Below are 23621 nucleotides of genomic sequence, written 5' to 3' on the forward strand. Positions count from 1 at the left end.
GAACAGTAGAAGGGAGAGTAGAAAACTGTATTCCTGTGAGGTATATATTCCAGCTACTGGTATAAAACTAATACTAGCTACTTCCAAACAAAAAGGAAGCCATTAGTTATCCTACAAACCATTTGGTCAAAAATACCAAAACAAGATGGCAATGCAAAAGGAAGGATATAACTTACTGTCAAGATTATGCCAATAATCTTGTTCTGGTTCAAGACTATGCTCATTCCTTTCCTGAAAGAGCATCAGATTTCCTTTCAGCTCTGTTGGTTATCCACCCTTATCTACTCTATCAATCCACAGCACATCTGTTTTAAGCAATCTTCATCCTTTCCCTCCCTCAAAAAAAAAATCAATTCTTCCTTTATATCAATTATGTAATTGAACAATTCTACAAATTAGGCAAGAGATAATTAGATAACAGCAAGGCATCTTACTGTAGGGACTACCAGAATAGCAGAGCTGTGAGAAAGACTTAACAGGAAGAGCATGAAGAAGAGTGTGCCATCTCAAGAGGGGGGAAAATGCACAATATGCAGATCAAACTCTGGGGATGATATTCTAAGTCACACAAAGTGAGTTTGTTATCTTGAATGACATAACTTTACATACACCTATACTCAAATACTGCAACAATATTTGATGCCTGAACAAATCGGAGGGAAAAAGTATAGTTCAAAGAGCTTCTTAAAAAATGTTCATAGTCTCATCAAATTAGGTCCTGTGGTAATGGACATTAACATAAGGTAACGTTCCCCCGCACTCCTCTAATCAATCCACCTACCTGAATATCAGTTAAGTGTAGCATGGTCTTCTTGTACGAGAGGATGTCAAAGTCTGTTGCTTTCCAGATTGCATGACTGAAAATCTCACCTACTTTTTTCTTTTTTGTTATTACAATAAGATACGTGCCTGCAAACCAGAAAGAGCAAAGTTAAAAAAACAATAGATGCACTGTATTAAGAAAAGCAGCCTACAGCCATACCAGAAAACTGAAACCAATAGCTAAGAGTGAGGTTTCTTCAACTTACACCTAGGATTTTATATTCTATGTTCTTAACAGCAAGCGTATGGAACAAACAAAACACTTCCTAAGCTACCCATTTCTCTATGCTCACAGATCTTGAGCTATTCATTAAGTTTAAGAATTTTTTTTTTTTAAATGGACAACATAAGTATCAGCTACACTTTAGACCTGAGACAGTCTGAAAGTCTCTAGGCTTGCAAATGCAGAAAGTGGCCAATGGTCTTGAATGTGGTTTGGAAAGCGAGTCTGAAATACACAAAAGGAAGCATGACTCAGAATCCAAAAAGCTGATTCATCATATCCTGAAAAAAATATTTATCCTAATAGGTTCAAAATGGAGCAAGGAGAAAAGGGGTTCTTTTAATAATTTAAGACAGGAAGCTTGCCCTTTTCCTGGATGCATAAGTAACAAAGCAAACAAACCCATGGTCATGACAGTTCACTTAAAGCAATTTTTACACTTTTGGTAAACACAACATAGCCTTATTTCTAAGGCTACCTTACTCTGGTGCCTTTTTTTTTTTAAAAAGTAAAAAGTTTCTTAATTAAATTGTATGTTGATGGATAAAAATGTCTCAGCATCTACATCTTATAACCGTTAAATGCTTGCTTACAATTCCAATAAAGCAAATCAACAAGCAGGCCATACAGAAGCACAGAGCCACAAGTCTAGTACATTTTTGTACTAAAGCATTCAAAATATAAATGCCAAAGCAGAAACAGTTCACATTGTATGTGGTAAGTTTACCCATTATTTGTATTTACTACTGTATCTAGATATACACCAAGTTTTATGGACAAGTGAATTATATCAGGTATCTATTCCATATAATTAGTCAAAGAACAGATGCCACCCCCACTTTGACATCCACAGCTCTAGTGTTACACATTTAGATGGAATATTCAACCACTTGAGATGCAAACATGCTAGAGCATTTTTAAGTTTAAGTATTGCTTTTGGCTGGTACGTCAGCAGAACCCAGATACCTTACGAGAACAGCACATTACATCCACAACTATTACAAAGATGCTGCACAAATAGATACATTTAATCTGACAGGAATTTTCAATGTTGTCTTTTCCTATCTGGGTATCCAACCTTCTGTTTGATATTTCAGAGCTTCAGGTGTTACTTCAGCAATTTTTCCCCCCTTAATACTGTAATAGGCAAAGAATATTTATGCTTGTTAAAGATACTGCATTGCTAGATAGGCAACCAATTTTACATTTATTTGTTAACTGAACTGCCTAACACCACTCAGCTAAATATTTACTTTAACTGTATCTTCTTTAGTTTGACAGCTGTATACTAACACACACTGCAAAGCTTGGCAGAAGTGGAAAGAAAAAATCCAACCTAGTAAAAGAATATACTGTCCATATTATATAATAGTCAGATGAATGAAAGTCATTATCAAGCCTGTAAGTTGTGAAAATTTCCCTTTGGGGCAGTTCAGTTTTAAAACTGTCAGGGCTTGTCAAGTACCCAAGACACAGGTCTCCATTACATTGCTCTTACTCTGCAAGATCCACACTTCTTTAGAATATGTGCATATGAAGTTCAGCAGATCCTGCCACAAGTTACTACTTTTAACACAATAATACTTCGCTTCTGTTGAGAATACTGCAGTGAGTGAACCTAAATCCTTTCTGCATATGGAAACTTACTCAGTATACATGGTTCTTATTACACCATTTTTCAGACTACTTTAGCCTCAAATAATAAAGTCTACACAAGAGATCTTTTGAATAGCAAGTTACTTTCTTGGAAGCTCAGACTTTACACATCAGGTTTATATGGGGCAGTAACTGTTTAGATCTGAATGCCATCGAGACAGAGAAAGCAGACAGCTTATCCTTACCTTATCCTACAACTCCCCAAAATACAGACTTGTTCTAGTCTGTCCTTTTTCTTTTAATGTTGAATTTTCTTTATATTTGTAGGATAGTTGGCACACAACCATTAGTTGCACATCTGCATCTACTAGTCTATCACCCTGAGTCACTCCAAGTTATTTGTGTGCCAAGATTACTGATTTTAAGTCAAACTTCATGACCCAATATTTGACTGCTGCATCAAGTCCTGCAACTAAGATCAAAATAGTTATGAAAAGTAGATGAAGTTCTTTGCATGCATTTAAAATGCATTCCTTAAAACTCAACAAGCTGCCAGTTAACTGTACGTTTAGAGCAGCTACACCACCCTCTAGCAGCCACAACGAAAGCCCATCATACTGACGAAAGTGTATCCTCAAACACTTCCAAATACTACTTTTGACATTAAAGCTTCTTTAGCAATGTATTTTGCCTAAGTATTTTCAAAGAGTACAGATCTCTTTTCCTTACCTGCCACCAATCGGATTGTTCCCAAAATACCATATATAGGTCTCGTAACCGCTGAAGGAGGAACATCTTTCTTAACTGAAAAGCAGAAGAAAAAATTCAGAATTTCTGACTGCATCTTTCAGGACTATCTAAAAAATGATCAAACTAGGTTTGCCAAAGCTTCTTGGTCAAACCTCAAGTTTTGCTAGAGTCTGAAGTACAAGAAGCAATGCACCCGAATTTCAAAGCCTGACGGGGGGACAGAGGGGAAGATGTGGAAGCATTTCTCATGTTTAGTCAAAGTGGCCATTCAATTTAATAAATTCAACCTCATTCACATGATAGTATAGCAAGTAGACCCCTCAATGTATTGTCCTGTCAGCTTCCAGAACCTTTTTATTTTGAAGACATCAAGGACAAACAAACTGTAAATGCTTGTGCCTCCCACTTCTGACTCCTTCTTCTGAGCCTCAGTCTATTGCCATTTCAGAAGACCTAGTTCACTTTATCTATCTCTGCAAAACTACCAACAACAGCATTCATGTGGCAAGGGATACAGTATTCCAAACAACATACTAAGAGATCCAAAAGGTATCCAGATATCATTTAAAAGTCCTAGCACATTAAACTTTCATTATCCACATTTTGAGGGTAACAGAAGGAATACTAGAGAAGTTTAAAAAACACACACCCACACCAGAGTTTGGCATTTTCCCAGAGACTACAGAACAGAGAAATACAGTGCTTGAATTTTCCTTTGCTTTAAGCACCTCGCAGGTTCCTCTGATAGAACACCAGCAATGAGAACAGACGTAGACTAATAAGATTTGGGATAGCTATCTTTACAGTTTTGAAGGAGAAATTGAAATATTACACTACCACACCAAAAGTATCAGTGGGAAGAGCACACTGCTCTGCGTGAAGTATACAAGAGGCCAAATAAAAGAAAGAGAATGACTGCTTTTACATTAATATTACTGTAGCATTTCTGTCTGTTTAGAGATTAGTAATACTGAGGTACAAACTCCTGAAGCATCAGAAGGGAAGTCACCCATTGCCTTCATCTCATGTTGTCATTTAATACAAGTTCTTTGATTGTTTTTATGCATTAGTTTCACACTCTCAAAAAAACCTAAAATTTTGAAGACCTCAACATCAGAATGCTTAAGACTACTTGCACTGACATCTGAATCCAGATTTGCAACACAGAACCAAATTTAAAGTGAGGGCGTTTTACTGGTTTTGTTTCTACAGGCTTTATTTAAGGCTAAAACCTGAATTTTCACAGAAGACAGCACTGGAAAAATTCAGCAAAAGCTGCAGAAGCCCAGTGTTCAACCCTTCCCATGTCTGATCTTCCAAGCCCAGCTAGCTTGGACGAGTCAGTTCTTCCTGTTGTGCTGGGCAGTCTTACCAAAAAAAAAAAAAAAAAAAAAAAGAGGCAAGCACCATCACCCTGGTCACCCACTGCATCAATCCCACAGCAAAAAGGCATTTCAAACAAAGTTCTCTGCAGGACAGAATACCCAGCACAGTTTTAAAAAAATTAACTAAAGATAAAACAATTATCCCCATACCAACTTAAGGTTCTGAAGTTCTTCTCCGAGTGCCTAAGCAAGACAGACAAAAAGAACAAAGATGCCTATATTGAGAAATATTGCTGAGGAGAATACCTGTAAGAGTAACTTCTGTGGAGACTCTATCAATTGCAAGCACATCATCTGCTCCATCATCACAAGCTTCCACATAGAACTTCTCTGGTGTTATATGCCTTTAAGAGAATGGATAGAAAAAAGGAATTTGTTTAGCAACACTTACTTCGGGTTTGTTTATTCTTCACAATCTGAAGAAGATAAAAAAATTAAGCCTTATTTCAGCTGCAAAAAACAATTCTCACTGGATTGCTTCCCAACAGCCACTGATGTTGACAGTGGGGAAAAAAATAAGCCAAACTAATCAGTTTTTGCAAAATCTATGGCTTGTTTAGTAATCTAAATTCCAGTAATAACCAAGAATTAAAAGACATGTAAGTGAGTTTGTGTACATAGTGGTCCACTAATTCATGTAAACTTGAACTATAGACTTAGAAGTCTGATAAGCCAAAACCAAACTTCAAAATCACAAGTTTAATCAAACACTTTCTAATATAGCAACCTCAAGTACTACATCCCTTACACAAGTCTAGTAAGCAGAAAAATCGGAAAAGTTAAAGTAGCACTAGTTTATTGAAGCAGGTGTCTCAGCATTGCCATGTCACAGCTTAGTTAGCCAGGGCTGTGTGACACACACGGGGTAGGTAACATGTACCCTCCCCACTGAACACATCAGACAAGCCATACACTGACATCCTGTTCCGACTTCATAGCTATCCTTCCTGTCAGAAAAACTGTATGTAGTACAGTGCTAGCCATAAAATTAAACATAGTTTTCAGAAATATTCTTTAAAATACACCAGTTGAGGTACTTGCAAGAAGCCAGACATGTTATACTGTGCAACAATTCAAGAGTTATGCAGAAAGGACTCGTAGCTGTGCATAGGAGATGCTAAACAAACCAACCCAAACGCTCTTGAACTAGCATTCTTAACTCTCATAATTATTTTTTCTTTCTTTAAGGCTTGACAAGAGCAGAGATCAGAGTTTTAAATATCTTGTTCTGGGAACTTATTCTACCAGATAGATATTTTTAGGCTCTGTCTCCCTAAATAGAACTTGCATTTCTTCACATCTTTTGTGCATTTTTAATCCTTCAGAAAGCCGAATTAGAATCCCAATTTAGATCAGAAAAGCCCATGTTAAAAGAGGTCTAGAGGACCACTTAACATGTGTAGCACCCCCTTCCACCCACCAAAAGCAGGACCAGCTTCAAAGTTTATCCAACTTCAAAGTTAAACCCTGTTTCTTAGGATGTGTTTTGACTCTCCCCAAGGATGAGGGTTCTACAACCTCTCTGGGCAATTAGAGGAAAGCCAGAGACCACCAAATGCTTAACTGAACTAAACCCCAAACAGCGTAACACAACAAACTGAAATCTATAGTTAAGTGCTCATCAGGTCATTTAACTTCTTTAAAGGAAAATTAAGTCTATGGGCCCTAAAATGGTAAATGTATCAACAGTGTTCCCTTTGTAGAACAGCCTCCTTAATTTTCACGTACATGTATGAAATGCTTTATCTTTGAGACTAAAAACATCCGACTAAGAACCACAAATGTGCTGTTTGTTAAACACTGAAGCCTTAAAACCGCTGCTTTCATTGCTTTTAGTTTTGATGACATGCACATGTGCACCCCTGGCTCTTTAAGGGGGTTTCATGACAATAATAGGAGCCATTTTTACAGTGAAAAGCAAACAAGCTTACACAGCTAAAATGGGCAAGACAAGTTTAAGGATACTTAGAAGCCCTCAATTTGTTAAAGAACTAAAAAAGAAATCAGGATATGCTATCTAAGCTGCAGTCAGGAACTTATTGCTACTTGGCAGGAGACAGTAGCAGGCTTTCTTCCCCACAGTAGAAAGCTGCAGCTACTTCTATCAGTTTAGTTGAACAGTCACCTTTTTCTGGGACATCAGTTGACACACAAGACTCCAGCTAAAAAAACTGAGGAAAAGATGCTGCAAAGTTTAATATTGGACCCGTTATGCCTTTAACAGATGCTTACGCACTCTTACTCATCTGACTCTCTTAAGCAAAATAATTTGAAAAAATCCTTTAAACACAGCAGGATGTAAAATAGCACCTAAAGTTGTGAGAACGATAGTTTCTGTTTTTAAATACTCTGTACAAAAACCACAACCTAGGCAAGACACTTACACTGACAGTACAGAGCACAACTGAGTATTTCCATCCATGATCAGTATTTTTAAAAGCTGCTTTTTTCATTATAAAACACAGCCATGACAGTATCATAGTGTCAGCACTCATTCATTGTGTTTAGTTATAGCCTGTTCTCAAACAACTGAGAAAGATTACAGGTGTAGAATAGTCATCATATAAAGAAGTTTTATATTTACTACACTCGAATAATAATTTCTCCTTGAAGAACATGAAGTCTTTTACTCTCACCATCCACAAGTTAAGATAAATGAGAGAATTAAGGTGCAAATTATGCCTGGTCTCTCAGTATGTGTCATATGCCCTGCATCACTAGACCAGCCCCCAGCATTTCTCTTTCAAATCCTCACCCATATTTTGCCTTCTGTCACCTACCACTGCCTTTTTAAACATTTTTTTTCATCACCTTGATCTCTTCTTACACAATGCTTGCACATTTCTAACTTTGCTTAAACTACATTTTGCCTTCAACAAACACACAAAAAAAGAGAAAACTTTGCAATCAAAATCCTCCTTCCCATGGTCTTCTACAAGACCAGATTTGGTCACAAAAGCATCATGGAGAACACAAGACAACTTATGCCTGTTTTCAGTTCAATGAACCAAATCAGCTCTAGGCTTCAGCAGCTTGCAGCACACTAGAACAGTCTCATTGTTGACTGTTTCAAAGCTTTGCGTGGTTTTGTTTTGGTCATCTTTTAGGAGGGACAGGAGGACATCAAGCTGCTAGCCTATGAAGTTGAGAGAACTTAAATACTTCTCTCTTGGGATCACCATTAAAAACTGCCTAAAACACAACTGTACAACACCAACTGAAAAGCCTAATGCCCTGCAAAATGTTAAATCCTTGCTTCAGAAGAAGTGGGAGAATTAGTGCTCTTCAAAGTTTTTAACAGGAAGATGAATCACTTCATCCTTGCTTCATTTGTGTAAATAGCTGAAAGTTTTCTATAGTTAATATGGTTGAAGAAGAGGACAAGACTCAAAAAGGTTTCAGCTCAAGTGTTCATTTACAATCTTAACAATTACCAGAACTAGGCTAGTAGTCTCATTCTCATTTAGATGAGCTTTTAAACTGTAAGACTGCTATAACTAAGATTGCCTCTCACTTCTCTTCCAGGTAGGAAGCTTATGAACACTGCTTGCAAGAATGGTGTTTTTCCACAGACTCTACTCAGCATCAAGTCTGTAAGTCTATGACAAGGTTGGAAAGATAACACATGCTTATTTTAATGATCTTAGGAGATACTAAATGCTGAACAAAGGATCATTCACAATGAGTAGGAATCTGTAGACAGATTCATTCTGTTCTTTTAATGAATTAAGGAACAGATGAAAGTCCAAGTGCTAGTATTATATGAAATATAATAAAGAAATCTGTATTTTCAAGATGCCCATAAAGTCTGTAGTTATTTTTGAAACTGGTTTCCATTCAACAGGCCATGTTCTGCTTTTGTATAACCTTCATATTTGATAGCATAGCCTACCTTCTCCTTGGCTATGTTGTCACTGCTGTCTATAGCCATCCAAAACATCAAGAACTTTAACAGCAATATCTTGCTTCCCTTACAGCTTAACAGCACATAAAGCCTTCAGAAAATTTGGGTTCTTGTTACTTTTCTAATACAAAAAAAAAATCATGACTACCATCATCACGGGCTATTTCTCAGTATTGCTAAAGAACAAAGGGAGTGATAAATGGAAATATTTGGCATCGATACTACTCAAGAAAAGGAAAGGTATTGAACTGCAACCACCAAATTCATGTTTCAAATATTACTGAAGGTGACTTGGATGTCATTTTGAAATCTTCTCCTGAAACTGTGTGGATTGCTGCCAAGAGATAAAGCAACTCGCTCACTAGATTTCATTTCTACAATTCAAAGCTGAGAAAAGTGTTGATTCCCAACACAACAGAAATGTAAAAGCAAAAATCAACCTCTGCCCACTTACACCAAGTGCAAAATCAGGCTTTTTTTCATTTGTATATTTGTGGTGAAATTTCACTTCATTACTTAGACTATATAAAGCACTGTTGTGTATCACGAAGATGATGCAGAGTTACAGCCCACATTTTAGTTTGGTTGATCTTGCAAGAATATTCCTGTGTTCAGATACAGCATGAAAGAGGACCCATCGTGCTCTAATGGCAACTAAAGATAGTACTTCACTCAATATCATTTAAACCTTCCAGGCCTCAATCGCCAAACCCTTACTTCAGTAATTGATTATTTCACCATAAATACTTAACATTGCTCTAATGCAGGAAAATCTTTGATGTCAGCCTCTAAATACTGTAATAAAGCAAGCCAAAAAGCACACCCTGTACCGCACAGCAATGCGTTTGCTGTACTCAAGATACCGAAGTGGTCTGCAGCAAGATACAGGGAAGGCATTAGTATATGCACAGAGTCCCAACAGCATGTTAAGTAACAGTGCTAACACGCTGATGGTTTCAACACTCCAGAGATTCCAGATTTTCTAGGTGAACAGGTGTGCTAATTATACATCTACCATAAATATTACTCCTCAAGCAGAAACAGCTCAAGGAATTGGAACATCTCCCATGGAGCAGTAGTTGTTGCAGGGAGAAGAAAGGGAGTATAATCCCAGGATTAAAAAACCACTAATGGAAATACCATTTAAAACAACAAAAAAAGCGCACATATTAAAGGCATAGCTTCATAACAGCTATGTCCAGTTAAGTGTCACTTAAGATGACAAATAATTTACTGCATAAATAAATGCCCTCAATCAACATCCCTGAGCTTGTCCATGACAGCCACTTAATTTAAGTAGGAAAAAAAAAAAAAAAAAAAAAGATGTGTAGCTGTTTTTTCCAGAAGTATTATCCAGTCTCTGAAAACTCAGTCTAGAAAACAAGCAAAAAAAACCCCAGAAAGACAAGATGCACTTTTGGTCCCCTCCCCAAATACAGACAGGTGGAAGGCACTGTGTTCAAGTGCAATAGCTACTAATGACTGACAAGTACTTTCACAAAGCATGCAGGCATAACTGTAGGCAAAAGGAGTTAAATTTGAAACAGACAGTATCAGAGACCCACAGGATACTGAGAATGCTATCAGCAAGATAAGTCATCATCCAAATACAAAGGAAAAAAGTTATTTTAACTGAGCCTAAACAACAGCCAGAATTCTCTGTTCTGCAGACAGCTTTACCGATCGGTTTTTATTCATTAATTGGAGTGGTAGCCTCACTACCATCTACTAGCTTGCTACCTAGAGCAGCTGTTTGAATTTTACAATTTATTCATGAGGCTATGGGAGGAAGCTAAATAAGTATAACCGTGACATAGATGACAGCTATAGGTAGCAGTTTTCAGGTTAATAGTTTTCCCCAATAACTGCTGGTGTAACTCCACTAGCTCTGATGGTAGCAGACACTAGGCACCAGCATTTTTACCTGTATCACCTGAACTTGTCTGATTACATTGGTCAAGGCACAAAGGGTTTGAGTCACTACTTTTGATAGAAAAACATAAGGTTTGCCTTCTGAGCTAGATCCTGTGATTGCATGTAATGAATGGGACCCCACAGAGCGCTACAATCAGGGTGGCTTCATAGAGGGCCACCAGACTAGCCACAAAAGGTGCAACTGCAGTATCTGACCTCTTCATAGTGAAAATGAGAGGTCAGTTAAAAAAAACCACCAAAACACTGTTACCACTAAACCCCCAAACTGAAATCTAGCCTGGATTTCTCAGAACATTCTCCTTTGACTTTGCCAACCTAGTAAGTTTGGCTCATCACCCAAGTTGTGGCCCTGTATCTTAAAATGCTTGGCAGAAAGTCTGCAGGCATCGCCGCAGCTTGGTGTAACAACAGGGAAAAAGCCCGTTTTTCAGAACATGAGACAACTGTTTTCAAGTTTGTAAAAAAATAATTCATGTTAAACCACATTTGAGACAGCCTTGTTCTAAAAAAATTCACAGCTTGCTTTTAGTTAAGATTAAATGAGAAAATTCTTTACTAGCCTGTACCCAGAAAAGTGCTTTTACTTAAAAATTCTCAGTAGGAATGACTGTGTACTACAAGTCACACAACTGCTACTCCTACAACTTACCTTTTCTCTTCTGCTGGCAAAAAGATCACAAATTCAGCTTAAAGACAGACAAATACTGTTCAGGTGACAAGAGGAAAAAAACTTTCTGCCAAATAAGCAACTCTTTCAGCCATCACTAATGACCTTACTTTTCAGTAATACTCAATTTTATCTCCAGTGTCTGTGTACCCTCACACAGCTACCTAATCAAAATAAGGAAAGAAGCCCAGCGATTTTTAAACACATAACAGCGTTATGTCAATCTGTTTACACAGATCTGTAAGAAATATCTGTTTGCTCTGAATCCAAAAGATGACAGTCAAATGAAATTTACAAGAGCATTAAATACAGTTAAGCCAGGCTTAAAAATCACTTTCAGATACCGCTGCCTGAAAATGGCATCAGTAACTCAATTACAAAGTTTCAAGCTAATCTTTAGAGGTCAGAAGCCTGGGAATGCCTTTAGGACACACAAGGACATTTCGCTTGGCTTCAGCCATGGAGAGTCTCATGCTCACAGTCATTTTTCCAGGAGTCCCAGCCGGCCAGGACGAGGGCTTATGGCAGAAACGCCTCTTCAGTTTTAACTTTGCAGTGCCTGGGTTACGCAACTTCTTTGGCTGTATAAAAGGCAGCAAGCAAACATCTGGCACGCATAAGTTCAAAGGGCTACATTCTCCCCCGAAAAACTTTAACAAAACGATTCCAGCGCGAGGTTAGAAGAATTTATTTGAAAAGTTACAGTAGGTGCTAGGCAGAAGAGTCCCAAACGTTTCAAATCATCAGCTGGCATCAAAAAAACACCACCCAAAACCAAAACACCCCAAACCCAAAACAAATCAACATGAAAGAACCAAGTGTGCCACAACAGACTGACGGGCAAGTACGCTTAAGGAGCCTTCTGCTGGCAAGCGCCACTGTACACACAGACCCTTACATCAGCACCGGCACTGGAGCTGCTACGAGTCACCCACGGGGCGGGCCCCAGGCAGCCCCCGCCCGCTGCTCCGCCGGCGCCCCCGGGACAGGGCCGGGCACTGCGGCTCGCCGGCCGCGCCGCGGAGGGCACCGGGTAGGGCCCGCCGGCACCCGCCCTCCGGTGTGTGCAGGAGCGGAAAGGAGCCGGCCGGGTGGCCGCCAGCAGCGCCTCTGCCCGGAGCGGCGCTATCAGGCGGCGGGCGAAAGGGGATCGGGCCCGTGCCGCGGCCAAAGTCCGCCCGCCGCGGGGGCTGCACGCAGCCGCTGCCTGGGGCCGAGCCCTCCGCGCCGGCCCAGGAGGCGGGGCGGCGGCGGCAGGCACGGCACGGCGGTGGGGGGCGGCGGGCAGTCGCGGGGCTCCCGGGGCGCGCGGGTCCGTGAGGGGAGCGCGAGACCGGCGGGGAGGGCACAGGCGCCCGCTTCCCCACGGCCGGCCCCGCCCCGCCCCTCCGGCGGGACCGGTAGCGGCAGGTGACCGAGCCGCGTACCCCCCCCCCCCCCCGGCGGGTCACTCACAGCTTCAGGCTGGCGTAGGCCGCCGCCGCCGCTGCCGCCGCTCCTGCTGCTGCCGCCATTCGTCCGTCTCCGGCCGCCGCCGGCTCCGCGTCGCTCTCGCCCCCTCCGGCCCGGCCGCTCCCTCCCTTCCAGACTGACGCGTCCCCCAGCCGCGAGGGACGGGACCCCGCACAGGACAAACCTACTCGGGCACGTTAGCGAGCCCGCAGGGCGGGGCACCGCCTATAGGGGAAGGGGGAGGGCCCGGCCTGACTCTCCAGCCCCGCGATTGGCCGGACCGCCGCGCTCTAGCCCCGCCCCCGGCGCGGCGCGGGCCAGCAGGAGGCCGCTAAACGGTGACGCGCTGCCGAGAGCGGGAGGGGCGGAGGCGTTCGAACGGAGCCGGTGGGAACTGACTAGCGCGTGGGTGCGTGGGGAGCCACGCTCCGGGAGAGCCGCTGGGAGGGGCGTCGGCGGGGAGGTGGTGTCGGATTAGCTGTCCTCTAGGGGGCGGCCCCGCCCCCAGGCCCGAACTGTGGTGAAGTCAGTGTGAGGAAACATTATCATTCGAGCAGGGCCAGTGGCGCAATGGATAACGCGTCTGACTACGGATCAGAAGATTCTAGGTTCGACTCCTGGCTGGCTCGGCTGCTCATTTTTTTTCCTTTCTTGCCACACCGTAACTCTTTTTTCCTTCCAGGACTCCAGCCCGAGGGTGCTGCCTGCACCACCGCTCCTGGGCAGCCCCCGCTCCTGCTCAGACCCACCGTGGCCACCTTCATTCCCCCAGTGTAGGGGTCTGTCAGGTGCAGGGGCCTCCAAAGCACCCCAGGGCTGGCTGGCATTACAGGGGTTCATGCTCTTGCCAGCACCCCCTGACCCCGCAATCGCCACCTCGGAGATGGCTGCTGTGGGGGAGGCTGGTGCCCACCTGGGCACCCTGGCTGGGGCGGGGAGCCCAGTTCTGGGGGTTTAGTATAGACCCAGCCTGGGGCACCTCCTGGCCACTTTCCCACTGGATCCAACCCCCTGGGTACCATGCCCCAGTTTTGGGCAGCTTCTTGCCTTGAAGAGGGGGAACCCCACACTGTAATTACAGTTAATGCTATTTATTCACTTCATTTTAGCCAATAGCTCCATGCTGCCGTGGTGCTCTTCCGCCAGTGGTACCTGAGCATCCTGCCTTCAGACATAAGGTGGCATGGCCACTGATAATGAAGCCTATGGTGGCACCCCAAAACCCTCTAAGGAACCCATCCCCACCAGCACTGCAAAGGAGAGCCCCATGCTGGGACCAGAGCCTGCTCCCACCCATAGACATCCCTCCCCAGTCCCTCACCAAGGGAACCAGGTCTCCCCAGAGGGACGCTGGGGCAGGACAGCCTCTGATGGGGCAGGACAGCCTCCGATGGGGCTGCAGCAAACACGGCCTGCTTGTGAAGGACTGAAAATCCCCAGTGAACCCCACTAGGGAGGTTCCCCTGACCAGTCACAGCCTCAGCCACTGATGGGGGGGGGGGCAGGAGGAAGGCAGAGCTTGGGAAACAATCATTCACAGCGTAACTTCCTCCTCGTGGACTCTGGGCGATGACAATCATTGTAATTTTAGGAAAGACTTGATGCTGAGCATTGCTTGATGATACTGTCTTTAATCACTGAAATCACAACAGGCCCGTGGCTTCGCTCCCGTTGCCGGCCTTCATTCTTTATAAATATTTAACAGCACAGAAGAAAAGAGGGCTGTGTTCACAGGTGGCTAAGGTTAGTTACACCAGCACAAAACCTAAAATACTCTCTCCCAGAGTTGAGCTTTGAAGGAAACACGAAACCAAATAATTAGTACCGTTCAGTATCGTTAGTGAGGCTCTGGATTTGCTCTCTGCACGCAAAGCCACAGCCTGCGTGTGTGTGCCCAGGTCCCCACCTGGCTGTGCACCGCAGACCTGCTGCGCGGGGACCAGGGCCGGTGCCAGCATGGGAGCTGCAGCCTGGCCACCCCACGGGGACAGTTTCTTCCCGTCTCTCATCTTGCCTTAGCGGGCTACGGATGCATGTTGCCATGCGAGCTTCTGGCTGCCCTGGAAGAAAGCAGGGGGAGGATTTTTATTGCTCTGAAAAGCTTAATGTTGCTTCTCCTTAAGAAAAGGGTGGGTGAGCAGCTCCAGGCTCCCTCTGGGTTCACAACAGGCAGCCTGCCCAGCCAGCTCCGGTAAGCACACCTAGCGCCACTGCAACCAGCGAGTGGCAGGACGCAGAGATGGAAAAGAAAAATGAAAGCGTAAATGCGGTGCCATGAGAGATGCACCCCCCCTCCCAGCTTCTCCCAGCGACGCAGGCGCTCGGCCTCAAGAATCTGGGGCAAAAGGGACATGTATTTGGCCATAGCCCTTCCCTGCCCACAAGTACTGACTCCAGAGATGTTTCTCCAGTGATGAAGCCTGGGTCAACTTGTCCTTACACTCATGCACAGAAAGTTGCTCAAAATGCATCTACAGACACTTGGTATGGGCACAGAGGCATGAAGGGCGGGTGTCTCACAGCAGCACATGCCGCGTATGTCCACGTGCATAGTCACGACAGCACACGCCACCCCAAAAGCGAACACAGAGCATGAAGCCAAGGCTGACATGGGAGAAGCACGGTCCAGACCAGTGTATGCAGCTGCACTTCCCCACAAAACCCCCTCTAATAAGTGTCCAGGAACACGACAAACTAGAACAACTCCTCTCCGTGCCGCCTTCTCCCCTGCTCTCTGTAATCACCTGCTCTCTTTTTCCTACAGCTACCGTATTTTTAAAGTCGCATCCTTCTTTCTCTGTGCACCCCCACACTGTTTTTTGAGCAAGAAAGTTGACAGTCCACTTCAGTGGTCATTTCAAGGCAACTTTTACACTGCCACAGATTTACCCTCAAGTATGTCTCATCTGCAATAAAATAACTCTGCCCTTGATCCCAACTGCCCTACACACACACATCGATTTTCATCTACATGCACATCTTACTGGTTTCAGTGGGACTGCCTGCGCTTCTCAACTCCAATGCTGATGGAGCCCTTCATGTGATTTTCTTAGCAAAAACAGTACAAAGCTTCTGCTGCATCGACTGGCAGCAGTCCGATAATCAGGTAATTCGGAGGATCAGGTCAAAGTAAGGATGGAGAGCGTGTGTTAATTTTCCTTCCAGCAAGGACCTGGTTTTGCTGTTGCTGAAATAATGAAGTGGTAAGATTTCCAGGAAAGTGCAAAATAGGGACTAAATTCATTAGGAAGCATACACTTGTGATTCTCCCCACGGCGGTGAACTCATGGGGGAGAGAGGCAGAGGTCACAGCAGTCCTTATGAACAGACCTGAATACTGAATTTCAGGGATGCCAAATATTTTCCCAGTGCTAAAAATCAGTACAAGGAAAAAGCATGGGAAGATATTTACTTTTTTCTCTCGGCAGCCAAAGATAACCCCTTTGTTGAACAGCCAGCCAGACCCACACCAGCTCTGAGGAGCCCAGTCTCCCCCTTTTGAGGCTGCCACAGCACACCTGATACTGATGGAACTCCACCATTTCCACACCAAGGAGCTGGTCACTTTGTAGTAAAAAGATCTACCGAAAAAATCACTTAAACCCTGAAAGACTAGGAAAACATTTTAAAAGCCCCCCAATGAAACTTGGAAACTGAAGAGCCACAGACCTCACCAAACATCAGGGCAGTTCCCTAAATCACTTTGATCACACAGGTGTTTGTTACACTTCAAATGACAGAAAAACGTCTGCTGCTTCTATAGCTGGGGCTTTTCCCCAGCTTTCATGCAAGAATCCCGATTTAAATGAGTTTCTGTATTCTAAATGATAGAAATTTAACAGCATGATCTGAATGAAAAAAAATATCTATTAAGCCCCGGTTCCTGAAAGCAAGTTTCAGAGAACTCACTTGAATAACCATTTGCATGACAGTTACTCATTACCAGCACAATGGGACTTCCAAGGGTCCCTTACCCTAAAACCAGTCAGAAGAGCACTCTGGGGGAGGAATAAAGACTAACTTTTCATAGCACGTTTCAGCACCTTAATAAATAAAAAAACCAAAGTTCACACAAACAGCAAAACCCAATGCTATCAGCCAGGAGATAGGCAGAATTCAGCATGTTTTCTGACATTCTTCTGCAGAGGATGCAATTCTCACACCTCCAGCTCCAGAGCTACCTGCCTGCCCGTTCCTCCCTGCGGGGGAGCTGCCTGGAAGCAGGCAGCGAGGGTTTGCAGCTCCACAGATGTCTGGCGGGGGGGTCAGGAGGAGAAGCCTCCCCTGTGCAGGACGCTCCTGCCTCCCCCCTCCTTGGACCCACTGTCAGGCAGCTGCAGAGCCAGGGACAAGCCCGGGACAATCAACACGGACTCAGACACCCACAGCCTAGGAAAAATAACAACGTGGTTAAACGAATTCAAACTCCCAAAGATACAAGCGGTGCAAGTGAGCACGCGTAGGGGAGCAGAGCAATGCAGTAGGTGCCTTCGCTTTAAAAGCATGAACTCACACGCTCCATCTGCAAGAGCTTCACATTGTCATTCCTAGCTCTTCGTAAATACAGGAAAGGAGAGCATTGGCACTAAATAATTTATACGGGACCTCAAAACTGAAAGTAGGGCAGCCTTCATTTCCCCAGCGCTGAGGGACATGGGACAGCTGGTAGGAGTAAGGTGACACGGCGTGGGAGCAGAGGCCAAGCTCCCCGGTGATGCGAAGGGGGCTCCTGCAGACAGCTTACCGCACAGGCTGCTCCAGGCCTTCCACAACGGGAAACCGTCCTTCTCCCCCTCCCCTCCTTTCCTGCTTATTTTGGGGTTGTGGGGAAGGCTGCAAGAGTTAGACAGCAGTTTAAACCACCGTTTAAGAAAGTCTCAGTCCCATTGGCGTTTTCAGATCCTTCCGAAACAAAAGCCAGAAAATGTGCGTGCGGGGCTGCTCTAAAAATCAAGAGCCAGCGAAAGCGTGAGCCACACAGCAGCAGGTATTGTAGAGACAGAGTAACAGCTGATGGAAGCTGGTGTTTCCAGCTGATTTCCAGAAGCCACTTCGTATCTCCCTGCCTTCGCTGCCAAAGGAAGCTCAGAGAAGGAAACCACTTCCCCGGGACTATCTGACTTTTTTACCGGGGACATCAGCTGGCATTATTTCTCACCTCAGTCGGTTCAGACAGTCCTAAGATCACAGTCACACCTTGAAATACACATCCCCCTGGCCCTGGCTGTGCTGCAGGACACAGCTGATGCCATGCACCAGGGTGAGAGCACTACAGGATCTGCCGCGGCTGTTGCTGCCCCAATCCATACTGCCTGCATGCAGCACCGGTTGTATCTTGTGTCAGCTCCCATCCCTTTGCCATCCAGCATTTGGAGGCTAAATTTACGGCTCTAGGGGGCTCACATATTTGAGGTCAATTTTACCTCCTCTAAGTTCACGGGTAAAACTCTCCAAAGACAGATATGGCCCAGAGCCACCTGTACTGGTGGGAAAATCCCCCCACTCAGGCTTTTGGTCACTCACTGAGGGGCTGCATGTCCCCAGGAGAAACGGTGCCACAGAGCCAAGCTACACAAACCTGGAACTCTGGATGGTTTCTAGGGCAGGACCCTCCAGCCACTTGCTGCCACCCCTGTCCCCAAGGGCAGCAGCAATAGTAGAGGCGCTTATGACTCGATGGGGCAGAAGGCTGGATGATCTGTCAGCCCGATGAAACTGCATACCAAAACCACCAAGCTCGCGAGGCTTGGGCAGTTTCGGACGTTCACATTTCAGCCGAGGAAGTTGATACCGACGTGTAGGAGGGTGCTAACAGGCCACGGTCTCCATTTGTTTTACAGCAGATGCTTGTGCCTCTGTTTAACGCTGAGTGCAGCATCTTGCACCACTCAAAACAGAGGCCTATGGTATTTATTAGCACAAGCAGACAGGCAGCTTGCTGCTACCTGGCGCCTGTGCTGCTCCAGATGAGTACACAGGGCAGTCTGACTCCATGATGTAAAGTTCAAGCACCTATCTAGCTACATCCATGCTACTGGAAAAGAGGTTTGTTTGAACCATAGTGGGTTCTTGGCACAGACTCATTTCAGGAGTCCCAGTACCACTGCTCAGCTAATTTATTGTAGTTTCCTCACTAAGAAGGTATTAAAGAGTATCATTTCATTCTCTGCCAGCCAGAACCAAATTTACATCTTTAGCATAGACACATGAGGATTTAGCTAGTTTTCCACAACAGTATGTTGGAAAAGGTAGCTAAGATCCCCAACTGCATGTGAGGCTTTAAATTAAAGAGCTTTTTCTTCAACAAAAACTTTGTACCTGTACGTGAGGGGCTGCACAGCTTTGGTACCTACAGAACATGCACTGCAGGCACGCTTACATATTAACACATTGAGGGAGCAGATTTCTTTGCCTATAAAGCAGGGGGGTTCAAAAAGTGAAACCATCTGCCATTCTGCTTTCTCAGCAGAACAGAAAGTAAGTGCCCTCTAACCCCTTGCTCAGATAAGCTGTTATTATTCACGGCAGCAAATATGTTTATACCAACATACTCATCTGAGTACAGGTTGTGGAGCTGGGCTCTAAATCCCTGTGTAACAAAGCCTTCATAACAATCTCAAGTTTGTTCCCAGAGCTCTAAATAAGCACCATTATGAAATGGCTTTGTGCTGGGCAAACACCATGGAAAGGAGTGGCCAGGCTGGGGGCTGAGCCATGGGGACAAACTGGAAAACTCAGGCGAGTGTCTGTGTACAGAGAGCTTTTTTCCAAAGTGAGCTCTGCAAGCAAGAATGAGGATGGATTTCCCCCGTGTCCACACTTTCAGCATCCCGACCTTTCCTTTTCAAACATGATCCTCTGTTCGGTCTCTGACACAGCAGACCGGCCCCTGCGTATCATGCTGACACAGAAGCCTGGGCCCCAAGTCATTGCAGTAGCTTTGCCTAGCTTGTTCCAGTTTTTTGTTCTGTTTGAAATGGTGTGTCAGCCTCCAGCTGCCAGCCAGTGCACCTGGTTTGTCCTTGGAGAGTTGGTGCTTTTGAAGCCAGGCTTGATACCAGAGTTTGGGGAATTAACTGAAAGGTCTGAGTGCACCATTTTGTATAGACCTCTTTCTTTTCTTTTCCTAAAGAATTAATTAAAAAAAAGAGCATCTAAAACCTGATATTAATAGCTTGATGTCCTTCAGGGAATCTGATGAAATGTGCTTGTCAGGAAACATTTAGTAGACTGACGGGATGTCCCCAGCAGGCAGGCAGACAAGCCAGCCTCTGGCTTTTCAATTGTGCATGGCACGATCTGAGTTCATAGGCACGATAGCAAATTGTGCTTTCACTGAAGAAGCTTCCAAAATGAGCCAAGAGGAATCTCCAGACAGCAGAAAAAGGCACGTAGAAGTAAACCAATCAGTTTAGATAACATGCCACATTCTTGGTCAAGTAGACATGGTTTGATAGAGCTGGAACTCACAAGCATAGAGACTCTGGGAATCCAGCAAAAATCTCTCATATCCTTTTACAGGAATATTGCCAACTGGCAGAAAAACATGCACAGGAAATCAGCTGAGGATGGGGAGAGGGAGATCATGTAACAAGTTGTCTGTCCCAGCTTTCCGATGTCGGCCACGCTGGCTAGTAGTGGTGCTGATAGGCAGCTGCCGGAGTTGTGCCATTCTCTATGTGTTTCAGATGACAGGAGTGACAAAGCAAATGTTCATCTAGTGGGTAACAGCGATGCCCATCTTCATCGTTCAGTTCCATCCCGCAGTCCTGCAGAGAGGCCGTGCAAATTATTAGAACACGAGGAGGAAAGCACCTGACGGGTATTTTGAGGGCAGGCTTGTACAAATTTGTCTTAAGCAGTTTTATTGAATAAGCTTGATCTTGTTGTGAGGCGAAACCCTATGTATTTTAAATGTGCTCGTGTCTCCTTACACTCTCGGGTAGGATTCACCTCTTCACATTACATTAATTGCTGTTGTACTGATGTGAAACCAGCCTGATGAGTCAGGGCTTCTTTTCACTGTATTATGAGCAGAGTGAGAGAAGACATTTAGGTATTTTAATTCACAGCATTAGTATGAAGACACTCTGGGAAGCCCTGCACAGAGACAAACTGGTGTTGAAGAGCTGCCATCTCTTGGGATTTTTTTGTGCAGCCATATCCTTTCTCCAGCCCCAATGACACCTTCACTTCCGATAAGAGTGAAGGTAACTTACACCACACGGGGTGAGTCACCACCTTAGTGTTTTTGAACAATCTAACTTGGAAATCAGATACATTAATGTGATCTGGAGCTCAAGGCTTCTGAAAGGCAGCAATAAACCTTACCAAGTCACCGTGTTTCCTTCATTAACAAATAAACTGCCAAGTTTAAAAGTAATAATTAACTCTTTGCCCATACCTTTATGGATAGCAAATGAAATAGCAGCTGAGACATTACTGCAAAAACTTTTGTCCTCAGACTGGAAATCTTTCAGCCACTGATATAAAGGGTCACACAATGCAAGGTTTGAATTGCTCGTCTACTGCAATTGGAAGCGAGGAGATTTATTTCCATCTTAAAAATAACAGTAGTTATCACTATGAGGTGCCCACTCCCTGAGAAAGCTGCTGACCTACCTCGCAGTGGTAACATTCCACATGGTAATCCTTGTCCATGGACACAACCCGAATGGTTTCATCAGACCCCTGTAAGCATTCAAGCAAAAAGAGAAGGGAATTTACAAAGGATTACAGCAGGGTCAGACACATGCTCTCTGTAGATTGCTTCCTCCGACAATGTCAGTGTTGAGGTTGTGCATTTGGGCTGCTGGTTGGACATGACAAATAAATCCTGTCACCTGCAGTTATTTTCACAGGAAAGCATCATCCAGTGACTGCAGATGTTGGAAGACGGGTTCGCCAGAGTCAAGAAGACGCTCAATATGAGTTATGCATCTTGCTCAACTTTATTAGTTTCTAACACTACTCATAGAGAACCGATACACATGCATATTCGTAAAGCAGAAATACAATTGGTTAGTAGTCTCTAAACACGCGTGGTTCTCACACCCCTAATTATCATGACTAAAATAAGCATTCTATCCATGTAGCTAATTGTGTTGCTGTGCTTCAGCCTCGTAGTTTGTTACTCCCTATTTTCCCATACCGGTCCCTATCTTCCTTGGCCCTGCACCTGCTTTCCCAGCAGCTGTATCTTGTTACAGCCACGGCCTGTTGGCACAACATAATTACTCAGTCTCAGGATTCAAGAATAGCTCAAGGCTACCTTTCTTGTTAACTTCAGCACAGCAACTTCAGTACAATTCTGATTACAGGCCTATTCTAATACCAGGCCTGGATTGTGCAGATCTTCAGAGATTCTAAGGCCATGCTTCTGCAGCCATTCTTCTACATGCAGATATTGTCTACGATGTAGCACCAGGAATGTAAAAGTCTCTCTGACAGTCACATCTATCCATGCATTAATGATTTGGTAATTTCAGTATATCACAATTTCTCAGCATTTTGAATTAGTTTTGCCCAAGAGTCGCCTCCTCCAAGTATTAAAACAAGTTAATCCCAGAGGGGTCACACAGAGGTCATTCACGAGTGCCACCAGCAATTGATTGACATCAAGGAAAGGTATCACGAACATAAAACTAGCAGCAGTATAACCCTGCAGGAGATGAAAAAAGCCTAAGCCAGCAAGATTAAGCTTCATTATCAAGCAAAAGACGGGTCACATCTCAAGAACAGCCTATGAGCTTAGGCCAAAAGGTTGCACACTGGGGGCAGTGATCATCTCTCCCCATCTGCAAGGGCCTGAGAAACAACGCCTCCTCCCCTGGGGGCATACGGGAAAAAAGGCTCTCACCTCAGAGGGCAGGATGGGAAGCCCACACGCTGCACACTTCGGAGCTAAAACTCTGGAAGAGCAATGAGAAATTGAAGACAAGTTATAGATCAACATAAAAAGAGAGGCCTGTATGTTCTTGGCTGTAAGATGAAAAGCTGCAGCTGTAAATAACATATCCACAGGAAAGCTTTGCATCCTGAGATCATAAACGCATTTCAGCATTGACTGTAAGTAATCCTTAGCACACATTGCTCCATCAGGCAAAAAGAGACCTTACATTTCACACAGTGCCAGAAGAAAACCAAAGCCCCCTGAAAAATTCTTGGCTGCTACTGAGAGATTTGGAAGAGAGAATGAAGAGAAACTGGGCAGAACCATCCCCAGAAAAACATATCAAAAGAAGTGGCAGCTCTGGGGCAGGAAACCTCAGATAAAATACTGCAGGACTGCATGGTTCTTTAGGGCTTTATAACACAATGTAACATGATAAATAAATAACTAAATTAAACTAAATTGCAAAGACATATGCATCATTTCAGAGCAACAGTGGCACACGGAGGTAAATCTAGTTTTGGCACAACGCAGAACCGCTCCAGGGGCTGCCTGAGCAACACGTAATACCCTGCCTGCTCAGAAAATGGAGCAAGGAGCAAAGCAAGTCAGAAGGACACTCAAATTGTACGCAGCTCTAATATCATAACTACCAGCTAAGAGCACAGCCGTTTTATCTTACTGTCTAAATGACAAGTGAGTCTTTAAGTGGATTTATCAGTCGTTTAATTTAGAGCTGGGTAAGTTCTGCTTTGCAGGCTCGGTGGCGATTCTTTAAAAGTGAAACTCTGCCCCTCAACTATTCAAAAAGTAACCCACACTGATTTCCACAAGCATTCAGTCTTACCTTAGAGCAGACTAATTTCTTACCTCACTGAACACTTCATGAGCACTATTTCTCACTACCTGTGCTTTGCAGAAGGGGCAGCTGAAGCCTAGGCGTTAAATGACTTCCTCAGAGTTACACAGGAGTCAATGACAGGACAAGAGGAGAC

At 44.2% G+C, this 23621-nt stretch overlaps 2 protein-coding genes and 1 non-coding gene across 3 annotated transcripts in view; 1 reads left to right on the plus strand and 2 right to left on the minus strand.

Moving 5' to 3' along the window:
• SACM1L (SAC1 like phosphatidylinositide phosphatase) overlaps window positions 1-12936 on the minus strand; it is a 31064-nt gene extending 18128 nt beyond the window's left edge. The window contains exons 1-4 of the mRNA XM_037382491.1: window positions 12738-12936; window positions 5023-5120; window positions 3371-3445; window positions 782-909 (exon numbers count right to left, since the gene is read on the minus strand). Of these exons, the coding sequence (XP_037238388.1) occupies window positions 782-909; window positions 3371-3445; window positions 5023-5120; window positions 12738-12796 (360 nt within the window). The 5' untranslated portion in view covers window positions 12797-12936. The remainder of the gene's footprint in view (window positions 1-781; window positions 910-3370; window positions 3446-5022; window positions 5121-12737) is intronic.
• Window positions 12937-13290: 354 nt separating this feature from the next.
• On the plus strand, window positions 13291-13363 carry TRNAR-ACG. Its single transcript has one exon. It is a non-coding gene; the product is annotated as a tRNA-Arg (tRNA).
• Window positions 13364-14345: 982 nt separating this feature from the next.
• The window catches only part of LIMD1 (LIM domains containing 1), a 35603-nt gene continuing 26327 nt past the window's right edge, over window positions 14346-23621 (minus strand). Inside the window, exons 6-8 of the mRNA XM_037384753.1 lie at window positions 22594-22645; window positions 21357-21425; window positions 14346-20503 (exon numbers count right to left, since the gene is read on the minus strand). Coding sequence (XP_037240650.1) covers window positions 20366-20503; window positions 21357-21425; window positions 22594-22645 — 259 coding nt within the window. The 3' untranslated portion in view covers window positions 14346-20365. The remainder of the gene's footprint in view (window positions 20504-21356; window positions 21426-22593; window positions 22646-23621) is intronic.

Source organism: Falco rusticolus, chromosome 4 (genome assembly GCF_015220075.1).
Source record: "Falco rusticolus isolate bFalRus1 chromosome 4, bFalRus1.pri, whole genome shotgun sequence".
NCBI classification, from domain to species: Eukaryota; Metazoa; Chordata; class Aves; order Falconiformes; family Falconidae; genus Falco; species Falco rusticolus.